This window comes from Zonotrichia albicollis, chromosome 5 (assembly GCF_047830755.1).
Source record: "Zonotrichia albicollis isolate bZonAlb1 chromosome 5, bZonAlb1.hap1, whole genome shotgun sequence".
NCBI classification, from domain to species: Eukaryota; Metazoa; Chordata; class Aves; order Passeriformes; family Passerellidae; genus Zonotrichia; species Zonotrichia albicollis.
The window spans coordinates 37,890,774-37,905,416 of record NC_133823.1 but is presented as its reverse complement, the minus strand read 5'-3'; the positions used below and the strand labels follow the sequence as shown (position 1 = coordinate 37,905,416).

The following is a 14,643-nucleotide window of genomic DNA, read 5'->3' as shown; positions in this document are numbered from 1 at the left end:
ATGGTAGTTATTCTATGTATTTTTGAAATGTGCTTTAAAGCTTTTGTTACTCTTACATTAACCAGAGAATCACAGAATGCTTTGGTTGGAACGAACCTTAAAGATCTGGTTCCCATCCACCCTCCAGCCATGGGTAGGAATTGCTGCACTGGGTTGCAATACAAGTTAAAATGCCTTAGCAGAGAGTCTAAACAATGAAGTATTATGGTATTTAATAATGTTTGGTAAATTTAAAACAAGAAAGCTACATGTTTGTCTACACTTTCTCTCTTCTCCTTTCTGCAGGAGCTAGGAAGAGCGCACAGACAAAAACCTATGGTAAGTGTGAACTTGGTTCAAGTGACAATGTGAAGCTGTTTAGCATTCTTTAGATCAAGCAGCAAATCTCCCATAGCTCAGAAATAATATTAGTACCCTGATGTTTTGTCCAGGGAAATATTTTCCCTTGCTGTCTTAACCATACTAATACTTTCTTAACTCTTGTAGCCTCCAAAGCCAGAAGATCTAGCAGTCATCTGTTTCACCAGTGGAACAACAGGTACACCTTGGTACATTATGTGGAATTTATTATTCTGCATGTGCAAAATTAATTCAGAAGCCCTCCTACTTCCCCTCCAAGATTTCACCTGCTGCTGCACCTTTTTGGCAAGTAATAGCTGGGGAGGTGTTACAGTAAAGTTCCCTTGGATTTTTAATTTTTTTTCCTGTTTATTAATACAGAGTTGCAGTATTAGGGCATGTAGATGTTAATGTTTTTGGGTTTAGAAACAAATAATGAATTTATATTTACATAATAATAAGGGCTCTGCATCAGACTTCAGACTATCAATTAATCCGTAGTGGTTTTTTGTACTTTATCAGCAACATTGTTCCAAAGGTCTAAGAACCTTGCTGTAAGACCAAAACAGACTGTCTAGATGTCACTCACTTGACATTTGTGAAGTTCATACCCACTGGCATGGAGCATAAGGAAAGAATACAGCAGCAAGCTATATTTTTAAAACAGATGTGAGAACAGAAATTATTCTGGATTTGATAGCTGCATCTTCACAGAAGAGTTGAATTTTGAGTGAGACACATATCAAAAAATATGATGATTTCTTAAAGTTTTGGGCTCCTTAAAAAGTTATAAGACTTCATCATAAACTGATTACTTAACTGCTGCCAGCTGTTCTTGACAGTGTTTTGTTTATTTGATACACAAAGAAATGCATTAGTATCAAAGAATGCTATCACATTAGTTTTGCCACTGCTACCTTGACTTCAAGGATCTGAATTTCACTGTTGAATCCTGATGTCCTTCTTCCTTAGGAAACCCTAAAGGAGCTATGCTCACTCATCAAAACATTGTCAGCAATGCTTCAGCTTTTATGAAATCTACAGAGGTAACCTGAAAATATAAACATTGTGAACTTGCTTGAAGGGAAATAATCTCATGAGGAAAACAAACATTGAAATCTCTAACTTTGGTCTTAAGATCCAAGTAAAAATGTTACTTGACAGCACTCTGTGTCCACTAGTCAGAAGTCAATGTGTATTGGCTATTCTGCCAGGGTCAAGAACCCAACAGATTTCCAATCTGTTCTGCAGTAACCAAAGTGATACAATGATCCTGATGTGAATGTAGATTACATTCTGCCATGGGCTTACAATGTTTCTCATTAGTGCAAGGAGTACTGTTTCTGAATTAAGCAACTGGTCTCACAATTAGCTCATGTAAGGTATTTTTGATATTGACTTTGGGGTAAATAAGGTAATCAAACTTCTTAATCTTAGATGAAAGTATATTTTTTCAAACCAATGCTATTTTAATCTCTATTGTTCCCCTACTCTCTTAATATATGTAGTGGAACTCTGTGGTTTATATCATAATTTATTTCTTCTCAGAATTCTATGAATGATAAGTTGTAATAATCTGATCACTCTACTCAACTCTAAAAGATTATTTTTTCTGCTGTGTGTCTTTATTCACGCTAGAAAGTCATTGCTGTAGTGCTTCATTACAAGCAAAACCAAAGTAGGGGCTGTATTCTAGAGTTTAGATGCTAGATTTTACTGTTGTGTTTAACTTAGGCTAAATAGACTCAATGAGAATTAAACTTTTGCTAACACTTCCAGAAATCATTTATACCTTCTTCTGATGATGTGCTGATATCATTCCTGCCCCTGGCTCATATGTTTGAGAGAGTTGTTGAGGTAAGCATATGTTTGTTGTACTAAATTACTGAGAAGCTTACTTCTCTTACAGAATGCATCCAGGTGAAATATACTCTTCCTTCTTGACTCTTGTAAATGTGTGTGAAAGCTTGAAATAAGGTTCAGGAAAGCAGTGTCCCATAAACAGTACATGATGAGCTCTAGGCAATTGGTTTTTGTGCCAGAATATAAACATTAACCTTAGAGCTAGGGTTAATTAGAAACTGGTTTACTAGAACATGAGGCAATCCCTTAGCACATGTACACTGCCTAGAAATTCCCTCCAGTGTAATTAATGCATTATTAAAAATCCATGCCATTCTTTATTATGCAAACTTCAAAAATTTATTTTATAAGGAGGCATTCTGTTTGCTTACACAAAACTAATTTTAAGTTAAATTCACCATTGCTTCCAAGAAATTTCAGTAAAGAGGAAGGAATTTTGTTTCAGGATAATTTTCTTCTGGGAAATGGAAGTGGCTTTTAAGGCCATGTCAATGACAAACTTTGAGGTTCTCTTGGATCACTTGTTTTACCATGTAGCAAAATCTGAAGCCTAATTTTTGAGAATGAAATGGCTGCAGTTGTCTTAATGCTGGCGGTCTTGAAGACCTCTGGGCCCATTTTGGGTGCTATTCATTATTGAATGGATGCAATTCCTGCAATTGTGCCTCTACAGGATGTAAGAAATTTATGTATTAATTACTGCACTTACTGAAGTTGAATTAACCCCTCTTCCTCAGGTGAGATTGCAAATACATATGTTGAAGTTTCATAGAGGGAGCATCCATGCAAGCATGAAAAACGCATATGAAGCCAGAAATTGTTGTATGACTTCCATTAGGAATCCTAAGTTTTTTGTAGAAAGTCTGTGTGTATACAAATATAAGCAAAAATGTGTATATTCATATGTGTGCATATATATATGTGTGTCTGTGTGTGTATATATATGCCACAAAGATTTGGAATAGTACACAATTGAGGTCTACAGGTGCTCTTGGGCATTCATCACTTTTTCTTCCTGGTCACCTTGATATCAGTTATACCTCCATGTCTGTTCTACTCCCCTGTCTTGCACCAGAACATACAAACAGCTCTGCTCTTGATTAGGCAGTAGAAACAGGATGGGAACTTTCATTTTAAAAGAAAAAATTAAAAGAGTATTTGGATTGCAGTATTCCTCTGCCTGTACAAAATAGGTGGCATAGCTATATTAACCAAGACATTATTGGTAGAAAGTAGAAAAGAATTCTTGCTGTTTGGTTCTCTGTGAGAACCAGTCTGTACAGTCCTGTTTTAAAGTTGACTTTTCCTTGGTTTTGGCATCATGTGCAAGTTAGAGGGTAAATGAACTTGGCTTGACAATTTTACTGTTCCTGCTTAGTAAAGGCAAGTTGCTGCTCAGTCCATAAAGACTGATGTTTGCTGCTTTTAGCAGATGGTGGTAAAATATAGGTAGAGGGGGAAAGTGACACTTCAGCGTGTCTCATTCAGTAAATAAGAGGATGGATAGTAGGGAATGAAGGAAAAGCAGATAGGTATAAACACAAGGGAGAGGAGAGATGTTAAACACTGAAAAAGTAGGAAAATAAAATGAGGTGTGTAAAGTAGGTGGTGAAACTCCTAGTCTTCTGGTTTCTAGACACAAAATGTCAAACACAACAGGATTTAGTCTGCCTACCTTTATGTGGGTCTGAAGTGATACAGAAAAAACTCTGGCTCTGCTAGAATCTTCTGAAGAGCATCTTGATCAAGAACAAGTCCTCTGCTCACATCAGTCCTGTGAAATGAGAAGGAAAACCAGAGTGCAAGGATTGGAAATGAAGTAGCAAGAACGCAGAAATCCTCACTGGCCTAGTAAAATAGCATGTGTGGACTATAAATGCAGAATTTCTAGGTATAAAGCAGGGGACAAACAAGTCTAATATTTTTAAATAAGCTTGCTAATTATTTCAAATGGAGAAGTTCTCCTTTTCAGTCTTTTGCTAGCTCTTGAGTCACTTGACCAACTGCCCTTTTTGGTTAGAGGCTTTTGTGCTAAGCTTGGAAATGTGGTTTGTGTACACCAGATGTGTCTTGCTACTTGATCTTTCTAGTGCTGTCTCAGTGTGAGAATGCTACAAAACTAGTCCAGAAGTTGAGAGGGTTTAAGGTCAATCCACACTGCATAGGACTGTCCTACACACAGAGCTGGAACACATTGTACCTCCTGTGTGTTCAGTGTTTACTTTTTTCTAACAGTGTGTGGTGCTGTGCCATGGAGCCCGGATAGGATTCTTTCAAGGGGATATCAGACTACTCATGGATGACCTAAAAACACTGCAGCCAACTGTATTTCCTGTAGTACCAAGACTGTTGAACAGAATGTTTGACAAGGTAAGTCTACAGGCATGAGTGCAGGCTTTTAAAAGACTCCTTAAAGTTTCTGCTGCCAGAGTAAGAGTAACTGCTGTGTCTGGGATATTAAATTGGCATGCTAACAAATGTGTGCATCTCTTTCTAAAAGAGAGCTGAAAATGCAGGGAATAGTACTTGTTGCATTAAAACACTTTCAGGCAGCAAATACTAGTGTTGAAAAGTCTGACTAGGGGACTTGATTCTCTCTATCTTGATTCATGACGTAGTGTTTGCTCTGAGCAAGTTATTTAAGTCTAGTCTACAACACGAAAATGAGGCTTGGCATCTGCATGCCACACTTTTAGCATCTGACTCATGGAGTGGAATTTGCAAAGCAAGGTCAGGTGTTTGCCTGTGTTTGCTGGACACAGACAAATTTCCTACATGGCAGCCAGAGTGTGTTCTAGCTGGGAGAACTGTAAACCAGCCAGTTGGGAGTGCTGGGGAGGTGTCTGTAGCCTCACTCTCCTGTGTGTGCTGCGTGCCTGCTCACAGTTAACAGAGATGGGAATTTGAAAGTAGAATCTTTCCTGAGCTTCAGATTTTAACTGGCCTTTTGCATATGGGTGACTGACTCCTTTTAGGGTACAGCCTCCCTTTTAGGGGAGCTCAAGGATATAATAAATCCTATGACTGCTAAAGAAATGGCAGAGCTGTCTATGCTGTCTTAGCCAGGAAATTTCTCTGATCATGAGGCTAGAGAAACACCAAGTAACACAAGGTGCTGTTTGGCTTTGGAATCCATTTGGAGGGGAAGAAAACCTGAGACTAGCTTTTAGTACTTAAAATGTAGCTCCTTATTCTGCTCACACATTCTCTACTGGAATTTGAGAAGCACAGTCAAAGCTTGGGACTTTGTTCTCATGATTTCCTCTTGCTTCTTTAGTCTGAGGCTTCCACCTCACCCACCCCTGCAGTGACCTAGCATGTGAAGCCAGCAGGCTGGGGACTTGGCATAGCAGGGGGACATAATGCTGCAGTCTGCATGCTTTCAGTCATAATGCTGAGTCTTCCTGTTTCCAAATGAATGTGCTAATGTTTGGCTTGCTGTTGAGCCTGCTCTCTGCCTTCCTAAGAACAACTAGAAGGAGACTTTGAAAAGTGATCTAAAGGGCAAATTTGTATATGCAAGACAGATCTCCATTTGGTATTTTTGAAGTGACCTGCATCTCCTCACAACACCATGTTTTGCATTATGTATTATGGCAGGATTCTTTTCAGAAAATGCTGAGGATTATGCTCAATTTGGATTTTGATGATACTAGAAAAGAGAAGTAAACCATCCATTTTCATTCATACATGTTAATGAAGAAATTATGCATTGAAACAACATCACACAGTTTGATGGATATCAAGAATTAAGTGCTGGTTTCAACTCTTGAACTGAGGTCAAAATAAAAATTCACAAATATTTCTTACTACAATTAAGATGCCTATCAATAAAGGTTGTTTTCATTTATTTGGTTTTCACTGTTAAGAGTCTCTATGCATGCATACGTAAGAAAAAGGGAATGGTAATCTATGAGAATTCTAACCACAGTTCATCTTTCTTAATAGATTTTTGGGCAGGCAGATTCTTCAGTAAAGAGGTGGCTGTTGGACTTTGCTTCCAAGAGGAAAGAAGCAGAACTCAGAAGTGGCATAGTTAGAAATAACAGTTTCTGGGATAAAGTCATCTTCCGTAAAATACAGGTATGCTTGAAAGCCTCTGAGTTAAACTTTGCAATTGTTGGATTTCATACCAATACTTATAATTTGGTATGGCTTTTTCACTAAGTTAGGCTACCTGGCTACTCAGAGTAAAAATCAGAGCTGGCTTTCTATTTTCAACCTCATTTTTTCAATTCCCTTAGTTGTTGTAGCATCAGCTAACTGTATTAAGGAAGTCACTCTGAAGCAGTCTGGTGCTTCTCTCTTACTGCTTTGAAAGCAAACATTGCCCTTCTGAAGGAAGAATGCTTAGTATGATACAGTGCCACCTGGAACTCCCACTGTCTTCTCCCTGTTTGTCATGCCTGCTGTTATATCTGACACTCACTTGATATGGCCTTAACCTTGGCAGTACAACGTGCCTATGTTGCTGCTCTTTGTAGCATTCAGGGTGTATGAGAAACTGACACAAGGCAGTTAAATATAAAGCCATCACTGTAAGGCCATGGCTTAAGCTCCTTTTTGCAGAGTCTGCATTGCGGTGACACCATGTACAGAGACTGAGATTCTGTATCTTCCAGCCAATAATGAGACTAGAAACACTGCCAGAAAAACAGCTTGCCATAGCAGACTACACTTTTACTCTCTACCATTTGTGGGTGGCACTGTAGGTCAACAGTGGCCAAGGGTGTCATAGAAGATGACTCTGGAAATATTTCTAAAATGCTTTTGGTGTTCACAGTATCTTGTGTCTGTTGTAGGCAAGTTTGGGAGGAAGAGTAAAGCTGATGGTCACAGGAGCAGCACCTGTGTCTGCAAGTGTACTGACCTTCTTGAGAGCAGCTCTTGGTTGTCAGGTGAGTTGCCTGGCCTTGAGTCCCAAACCCTGAATATTTTAACACCTGGCTCCTGGAGTGTTTAACATCTCTACTCTCCCTTAGAGAGCTCCCTTGTTAGAGCTTTTCTAGCAGTCTGATTATATGGATAACTCTTTCTAGTATTCTTGGAGATGATACAAGTGCATGCTCTTTTCCTGAGTTTCTCTCAGTCCCCTGAAATTTCTGTATTCATCCCAAAGTCTTTTAACTGAAATAACCAGCTGACCTGTCTTAGGGAAGACTTTTTTTGTGGGCTGCAGTAAGTAATAAATTACCTACTTTATTTAATTTTCTGGAGTTTGCCTTGTTTACAGAAATATTTTTAACTACTGTAGAAAATCTAATAATCAGTGTGGTAATATTGTAGTGTTGCTGTTTTGAACATGAGGTGAATCAAATTGCACATGTTGCATTTATCTTCAGAGCCTCTTCAATGTATAAGCTTCAGGAGGTAAAATTCAACAGCAATGGCATAAAATAGAACAAATGTGTTGAAATTAAATAAATCCAATTAAAATTAAATTTCAAGAATAGAAAGCAAAATCATCTAAAATGTCAGGCTTCCATAATTTCCTGAAGTTTTTCAGTGGTGTGCTGGTGTAACAATGCATTTTGCATAGAAAAGGGAAGCCTGTCATGTGTATAGCAATCACAGAACTGTCATGGGGCATAGGGATTCCATTTCTGGCTGTCTCAGACAAGCCTATTTTTAAATTATGTGAATGAAGTCACTGCCAGTGCTATGGTTCTTCACTTCTTTCTTGCTTCTTCTGCTGTTTTCTCTTTTAGTCTACACAGGTGTCACATGCTGTGTGAATCTTTGGAGTATATATTGGAACTGAAGGTGGAATATTAGCACTTAAAACCGTATTGTGATAAAACTAATATTTCAGGGGTGCTGAGGGTTTTGGTACACTCAAATTTAAACAAATAGAAGAAAATAAACATATATTAATTGCATTTTAATGAAGAAACTGTGTTGAAAAGTAATAGTCTTTGGATTATATTTTGATTGCACCTTCTAGTTCTATGAAGGTTATGGACAGACTGAATGCACAGCTGGATGCTCCCTGTCATTGCCTGGTGACTGGACTGCAGGTATGATGTTCAGCTGTCTACCTGTCTGTTAGATTTTAGAATTAGTGAAATTTTTAGAGGTCCCTGATCACTTTATTTATTCTTCACCTATCATGAGTGATAAGATTGGTTTTCTTCAAGTGAAATAAAAGTAATTGAAGAGATCGCTTGACATTTCTACCCTAAATAGCTATGAATGTTCAGTAATTCAAACTTCTAATAGGATTTGTTCTTGTAAACTGAAGTAGCTTTAGGAAAGGGAGGTCACAGTATTAACCCTTGTAGTTTCTATCAAGCACAAATCTTCTGTGTATAATGGTACTTGTGGAAATACAAATGGCACTTTTTGGTGTTTGGAATCAAGTGTGTGCACTTCCCTGAGCTGTTACATCTCTAGCTCCCTAACTGATATAATATTGCTAATGGAAACTGTATGGGACTTCTGCTACTTAAATATGTCTGTAGAGTGAGGATCCTGATTATAAGAAAAAGCAAGCTTGAATACATGGTTCAGCTTGTAACATTCTTAGGGCTATCTGAGAATTTAATGTCGCAGTCCTGGCAAATTTAAGCTACCAGAAATCAGTTTTCCATCTTTCTTCAGTGTGTAAGCAGCTTATTTTTTTCAGAATCTGACTAAAAAGCATCAGGCTATTGAAGTGTTCCTGTATTTAATAGGTCATGTTGGAGCACCAATGGCATGCAATATCATCAAGCTTGTTGATGTACAAGAAATGAATTACTTGGCTGCCAAAGGAGAGGGTGAGGTAAGTAAGAAAGGCAATATGAGCCTCTTGGGAATTTTTGAATTTTTTTTTTGTTCCTGAAATAACTGAGTTTAGTAAAAGTGCTAAACATGGCCTGCTATATGAAATCTAAGATGCCTGCATGCCATACTTATCAATGACTCACAGAAACAAATCAGGAAATGTAAATGGGGGGAGGGAAAAGAGCTTACTTAGCAATGTTATCCCACAGGTTAACAGATGGTTTTATGACCATACATAAGGCTGTTTGACAAGGCAACATCTTCCAGCTGTGGAATAGCTGGGAAGTGTGGCCACTTCATGGTGCAGCTGCCCTTCAGCAGAATGCTGGCAGAGGGCTTCCCTCCCACCCTGCTGCCAAGGGCCAGAGAGCAGCTGGTGCATACAGCCACTTACCCAGCTTGTCATGTGTGAGATGAGGTCACTTAAAGTGGCTGGGAACTTCTGAGAAATGGACATCAAGTGCCATGAAGGTTGCTGGTGATTTGTGATGCCTGCCTGCACATTTTTCTGAACTTTTTTATGCAATCTGCACAAATGGAACACGTACGTTTTACAATTGCATTTTGAGGACTCAGCTTTACATGTGATGCTATATGCTGTCTTCTAAAATATTTTTTCAAAATTAAGTGTATATAGATTTAACTTTGTATCTACTTTGAAGAGATGTTCATATAATAATTTATTTTCCCCAAGCTTTGAAAGCAGATTAACTGTGGTGTTTTTCATGTGGAGGCAACTGGGGGAGTGAGAAATTAAAAGTAGCTTAAGCAAGTAACTGATCTGTGGCTATAAAGGATTTATAATTATGTTTTGGTTGTGATTCGTATGAGACTAGAAACAAATCATTGAGCTTTAACTCTCAGAAATACTCAAGGATTTTGTTGGTCTTTGTGGTGGGAAACTGCTTGCAAGTGAAGAACAATGTCAAAAGTCTTCTATCTTGCATATGACTCCATATTTGGTCTTCAACAGGTTTTGTTTCCCTTTCAGTATGTTCTTAGAGATTGGTTTGCTAGAGGAACTGAGTATAAATTCTTATAATGATAAATAATTAAGTAGTTTTTTAAAATCTCCTAAAAGTGTTTTGCTTTCACTTAATGTGAAAATATGCTGCATTAGGAATTACTTGGACTTGAATAAAAATGGTAGCTCCTTAATGTATCAGCTGCCCTCTTAGTCTTTCAGGCCTAATTTCCTCAGTATAAACTATTCTACATATAACAAAAAAGTATTGTACCTTGCTTCACAGAACTCAAAGCCCATTGCTTTTGAATTGGCACTCCTTATGCATTTGCCTAAAAGAAATATTCTTCCTTATTTTCTGGTTTTTATCTGGGTTAAATATTTCTAGTCCCCTTCTCTGAGAGTAAGCTTGCAATATTTTCTGCTCTGTCAGCCTTGATTTTCACTTTTGCCAGTCAAGAAGAATAAATATGTGAATAGAATTATATATGAGCATATGCAGAAGAGGTTTCAGTGCCAGCTAACAGGATACAGATAAATGGTTGGCTGTCTACTGGGAAAAGCTGTGACCTGCTGTGATCTCAGGGGCTGTGAAAAATTAACATTTGATTATTCAGTCTTTGACTTGACTGGGACATGTAGAGTCCTCTTTATTTGTATCCTTCCAGATAAGGTCTATTTTAGAACAGAAGTTAGTTGCTTTGCAAATATTACTTTACTTTGGTCCCAAGTTTGTTACTGTCTCCATAAGGTCATGAGAACCCTCACTAATACTCTGATCTCCCTCCTATTGACAACATCTCATGTTCATTGTATTTTAGCTCACCAACATACTGGGTAGGCACTGAACGTTTTTCAAAAATTGATTGCTGTGCCACATTAGTAATTCCTTCTAGCCTAATTTTTGGGCAACAAATGTCATTTGCTTGATACCCAACTGGTTTGTTCTCCATTAGTTTTAGCACAATGCCCCTGCTGTTTACCAAAGCTGAAATGAAAATGTTGCCAGGCTGAGAGATTGTATTTCTGGATGCAGCAGAATTTTTTCACGTAAATAAAACCAAATTTCTTCTGATAGATTCAAATTATTCAAATAGTGGGTAGGAAGACTACTGCTAGATTGGAAGAGATCAGATCCTTCCAATTGCTTCTTACTCAATTTCATACCAATGGAAAACATTAGATCTCCAAAAACCATGAGTAGAAATTCCTGTACAAACACAAATTTCCTCTTGCCTTTTTAAAGGGCATTAAGAATCATTGAAGGATGAATTTTTTTATAGTAGTGATTGCTAACTTTCCTTCATTGTGGCACATATTAACAAATTGCTCTTTTCAGGTGTGCATTAAAGGGGTAAATGTGTTTCGTGGCTATTTAAAAGATCCGGAAAAAACAGCAGAGGCTCTGGACCAAGATGGCTGGCTTCACACAGGAGATATTGGCAAGTGGCTACCAGTAAGTTAACTTACATAGCTGCAATAATACTTTCATAGTAACTGGCAGAAATTTAATAAATATATTAGAAAACATTTGCTATTGAACAGAATTAGTTAGGTGAAAGACAAGAATTTGTGGATAATCACTGTTGTAGCTGAATCTGTATGCCTGGGCCTAAAAAAGTATTGACAGTGCTAGTGCTGAGGCTTTCCCCACTTTAGATTAGATGGATACATAACCTATTTTCTTCTAACACTAGTTTGACTATTCTCTGATTTTAACACAGTTTCATTGTGCCAGTGTGGCATGCCTATGGTGTGTAGATTGGTTTTTCACCTGAAGTGCCTCCTCTGAGTAAAAGTTATTTCTGCCAACAGAATGGTACGTTGAAGATCATTGACCGGAAAAAACACATATTTAAACTAGCCCAGGGAGAGTACATAGCACCAGAGAAAATAGAGAATGTGTATCTGAGATGTGAAGCTGTTGCACAGGTGTTTGTCCATGGAGAGAGCTTGCAGGTAAGCATTTTTCAGGTAATTTTAAAAGTTAATGCAAAGGAAGACTGCAGGAAAGTTTTCCTTTCTTCCTTCCCCTCACCCCAAATTTTGGGACTGAAATTTAAATTTTTATTGTAAACTATTATCATTATGCATTTTGGTTCTGATTGGATTCCAGCAGTTACATAGCATGTTTCTGGATTTACTTTCACACCAGGTAGTGGAACTAAACTAATTTGCATATTAATGACTGTATATAAATTGCTAACAGTGTGCAGTGGGAAAAACCCAAAAAACAAAACAGAAAAACCCATGCATACCAAGAAAGAACCTGGATATCTTGGGGGTTTTCAAATGTGAAGAAAAATGTGGATCTTAATTCTTTCAGTTCAGCTGAACTGAACTGCTCTTGCTGTGTTTAGGTAGGTATCAGAGAAAGCTGTTGACTTTACAGCAGGATCAGAAATGCTCCCCAATGAAATGTGTAGGAACTGAAGTGTTGACCTAGGAATTTTTGTCAAGCTTTTCTCTTTTTTTTCCAGGCCTTCTTAGTAGGTGTTGTGGTACCTGATCCTGATACTCTGAACAGCTGGGCCAAGAAAAGGGGATGTGAAGGCTCCTATCAAGAGCTATGCAGAAACAAGGTAAGGGGCATGTCTAGCTGAACTGTTAAATGTTCTGCATCAGCTTTTTCAAGTTGCTGCTTATGGAAGCATGAAGCTATATAACATATTTCTGTATCCACAGGATGTAAAAAAATTTATTCTGGAGGACATGGTGAGAATTGGGAAAGAATCTGGTTTGAAGTCATTTGAACAGGTATGATGCTTGTGAGAACCAAATGCCTAATTTTTTAAACTTGTCAACACCAATATAATCTGATTCTCCAAACACTGCTTTTAATTTGTCTGGAAAGCTTTTCAAGTGATGAGCTTTGGTAAGATGTCTGGGCAAGTTTGTAATAGTCTTATCTATTTCAAGGAATACAGCTTGGCTAGTAACTTTTTATTTTCCAGGTGAAAGACATTGTCCTGCACACTGAAATGTTTTCTATTGAAAATGGCCTGTTGACACCAACACTGAAGGCGAAGAGACCAGAACTGCGAAAATACTTCCAGTCACAGATAGATGAACTCTATGCTAATGCCAAAATGTAACTGCAAGTGGAATGAGAAAAATGGCACATGTCTGTCTACTGTTGGCCTTTGTATCTGTATTTTGACTACAGCAAAAATAGGGAAGGAAACTGTGCAATCATTAACTTGTACAAAAATGGGTACTTGCCATAGGAACATTGAAGAAATGGAACACTGCCTTACTGTCAAGTTGTGTTGCATACTGTTTTTATGGTGACCTACAATTTCCAAAAAGAGCCTTAACTGTAAATGGTAACTATATGTAAGTTATTTAATATTTCCTTGGTCAAAAATGGGACTCACCTTCACCAAGGAGCTAAGGTTTTATTGCCAGCATGTTTGCTGTCTGCAGTGTGTTTTGCAGTTGTCAATTCCACAAAGGATTTGGCAGCTTTGAAAATGCCTCTAAGTATCCTGCATTCTCAGAAAAATTACTTAAGCTGTTCAAAACCACCCCACCCACCCCACCACCAAAAAGCCCAAACCCTTACAGTTTGCATGGCTGGTATCACATCTTTTGTTAGTCCCAATGTTAACTGGGGCAAGGCATCTGAGCTGTATCTCCCCTCTACATCTGCAGCCAGTTATGGAGTTATGGGATATACCTCTGTAAGGTAGAAGTCAGCACTCCACACAAAGAAGATTGATGAATAGAAGTTCCTCAGAGTCTGCATATGGTGGTTCTGCACTGTGTGGATGCAGTTCTTTCAGCAAGTGTAGCCTCTGCTGCATTAGCATGGTTCTGGAGTGGTGCCAGCCCTGCAAATGAGCAGATCCCAACTCTGGCAAGAACACTAGAGACCTAAAAACCGAATCAGAAGGCTGGGCTATGCTAACAGTCAGGGTAAGCATTGCACCTGTACCAGACACTTGATGCCCTGTAATGAACTTGTATTTAAAATGTGTTTTTATAAAAAATGTGCCAGGCCCTCTCGAAGTGGAAGACTTCTGACATAACCTGTTTCCTGTGCTTTATGTATGAGCCACTGAGTACCCTTCACTGAATAGTAAAATAGGTCAGGTAGAATGTTTTTGCCTGATGCTTTGCAGCAATTGGAATGATTTATACATGCCAACAGAACTGTGTGTTGGCCCAGGATAGGTATTTGTTCAGGGATAAAAACCTAATTCCCAGATAAATTGCAAAATAAAAACTAGTTATTACCTTTTGTTTGAAAAATCAGCAGAAATAAGCCTTATTCCAGCATAAGTCTTTTGCTATCCTTAACAGAGTTGGTTTTGCATTAACATTCATTGCTGTTTTTTGAAAACATGGATATATGTAAAATACAAGCACAACAAGGTTTGCACTAAGATTTGTGTGTGATTGTAATGCACTACTCTGTAGCATAATTTCGTATGTGTATACAATTCAGGTACACAAATCCAAGTCAACTGTTAGAGCAGTAGTTTTACATTGAAATTCAAATGTTTGCTTAGTGTTGGCTATTTCTATGTTTTATAAAACCAAAACAATTTTCAAAACCAATGAAGGAAACCAAAATAAATATTTCTGCATTTCAATGCTGTGATGCGTTTATTTATCAAGGAAAAATGCTGCTGACTAACAAGCCCAGGTGTAATATTCTAACTGACAAGGTGTGAAACTCCACTGCTACAGACATACTGAATACATTA

General features: G+C 38.0%; 1 protein-coding gene across 1 annotated transcript in view; it reads left to right on the top strand.

The window, feature by feature from the left end:
* The window catches only part of ACSL1 (acyl-CoA synthetase long chain family member 1), a 38,046-nt gene extending 23,517 nt beyond the window's left edge, over positions 1–14,529 (top strand). The window contains exons 8-21 of the mRNA XM_074541382.1: positions 286–318; positions 487–538; positions 1,312–1,385; positions 2,119–2,196; positions 4,438–4,572; positions 6,151–6,285; positions 7,005–7,100; positions 8,147–8,219; positions 8,877–8,965; positions 11,271–11,387; positions 11,747–11,890; positions 12,412–12,513; positions 12,617–12,688; positions 12,886–14,529. Of these exons, the coding sequence (XP_074397483.1) occupies positions 286–318; positions 487–538; positions 1,312–1,385; positions 2,119–2,196; positions 4,438–4,572; positions 6,151–6,285; positions 7,005–7,100; positions 8,147–8,219; positions 8,877–8,965; positions 11,271–11,387; positions 11,747–11,890; positions 12,412–12,513; positions 12,617–12,688; positions 12,886–13,026 (1,341 nt within the window). The 3' untranslated portion in view covers positions 13,027–14,529. The remainder of the gene's footprint in view (positions 1–285; positions 319–486; positions 539–1,311; positions 1,386–2,118; positions 2,197–4,437; positions 4,573–6,150; positions 6,286–7,004; positions 7,101–8,146; positions 8,220–8,876; positions 8,966–11,270; positions 11,388–11,746; positions 11,891–12,411; positions 12,514–12,616; positions 12,689–12,885) is intronic.
* The last annotated feature ends 114 nt before the right edge of the window (positions 14,530–14,643 follow it).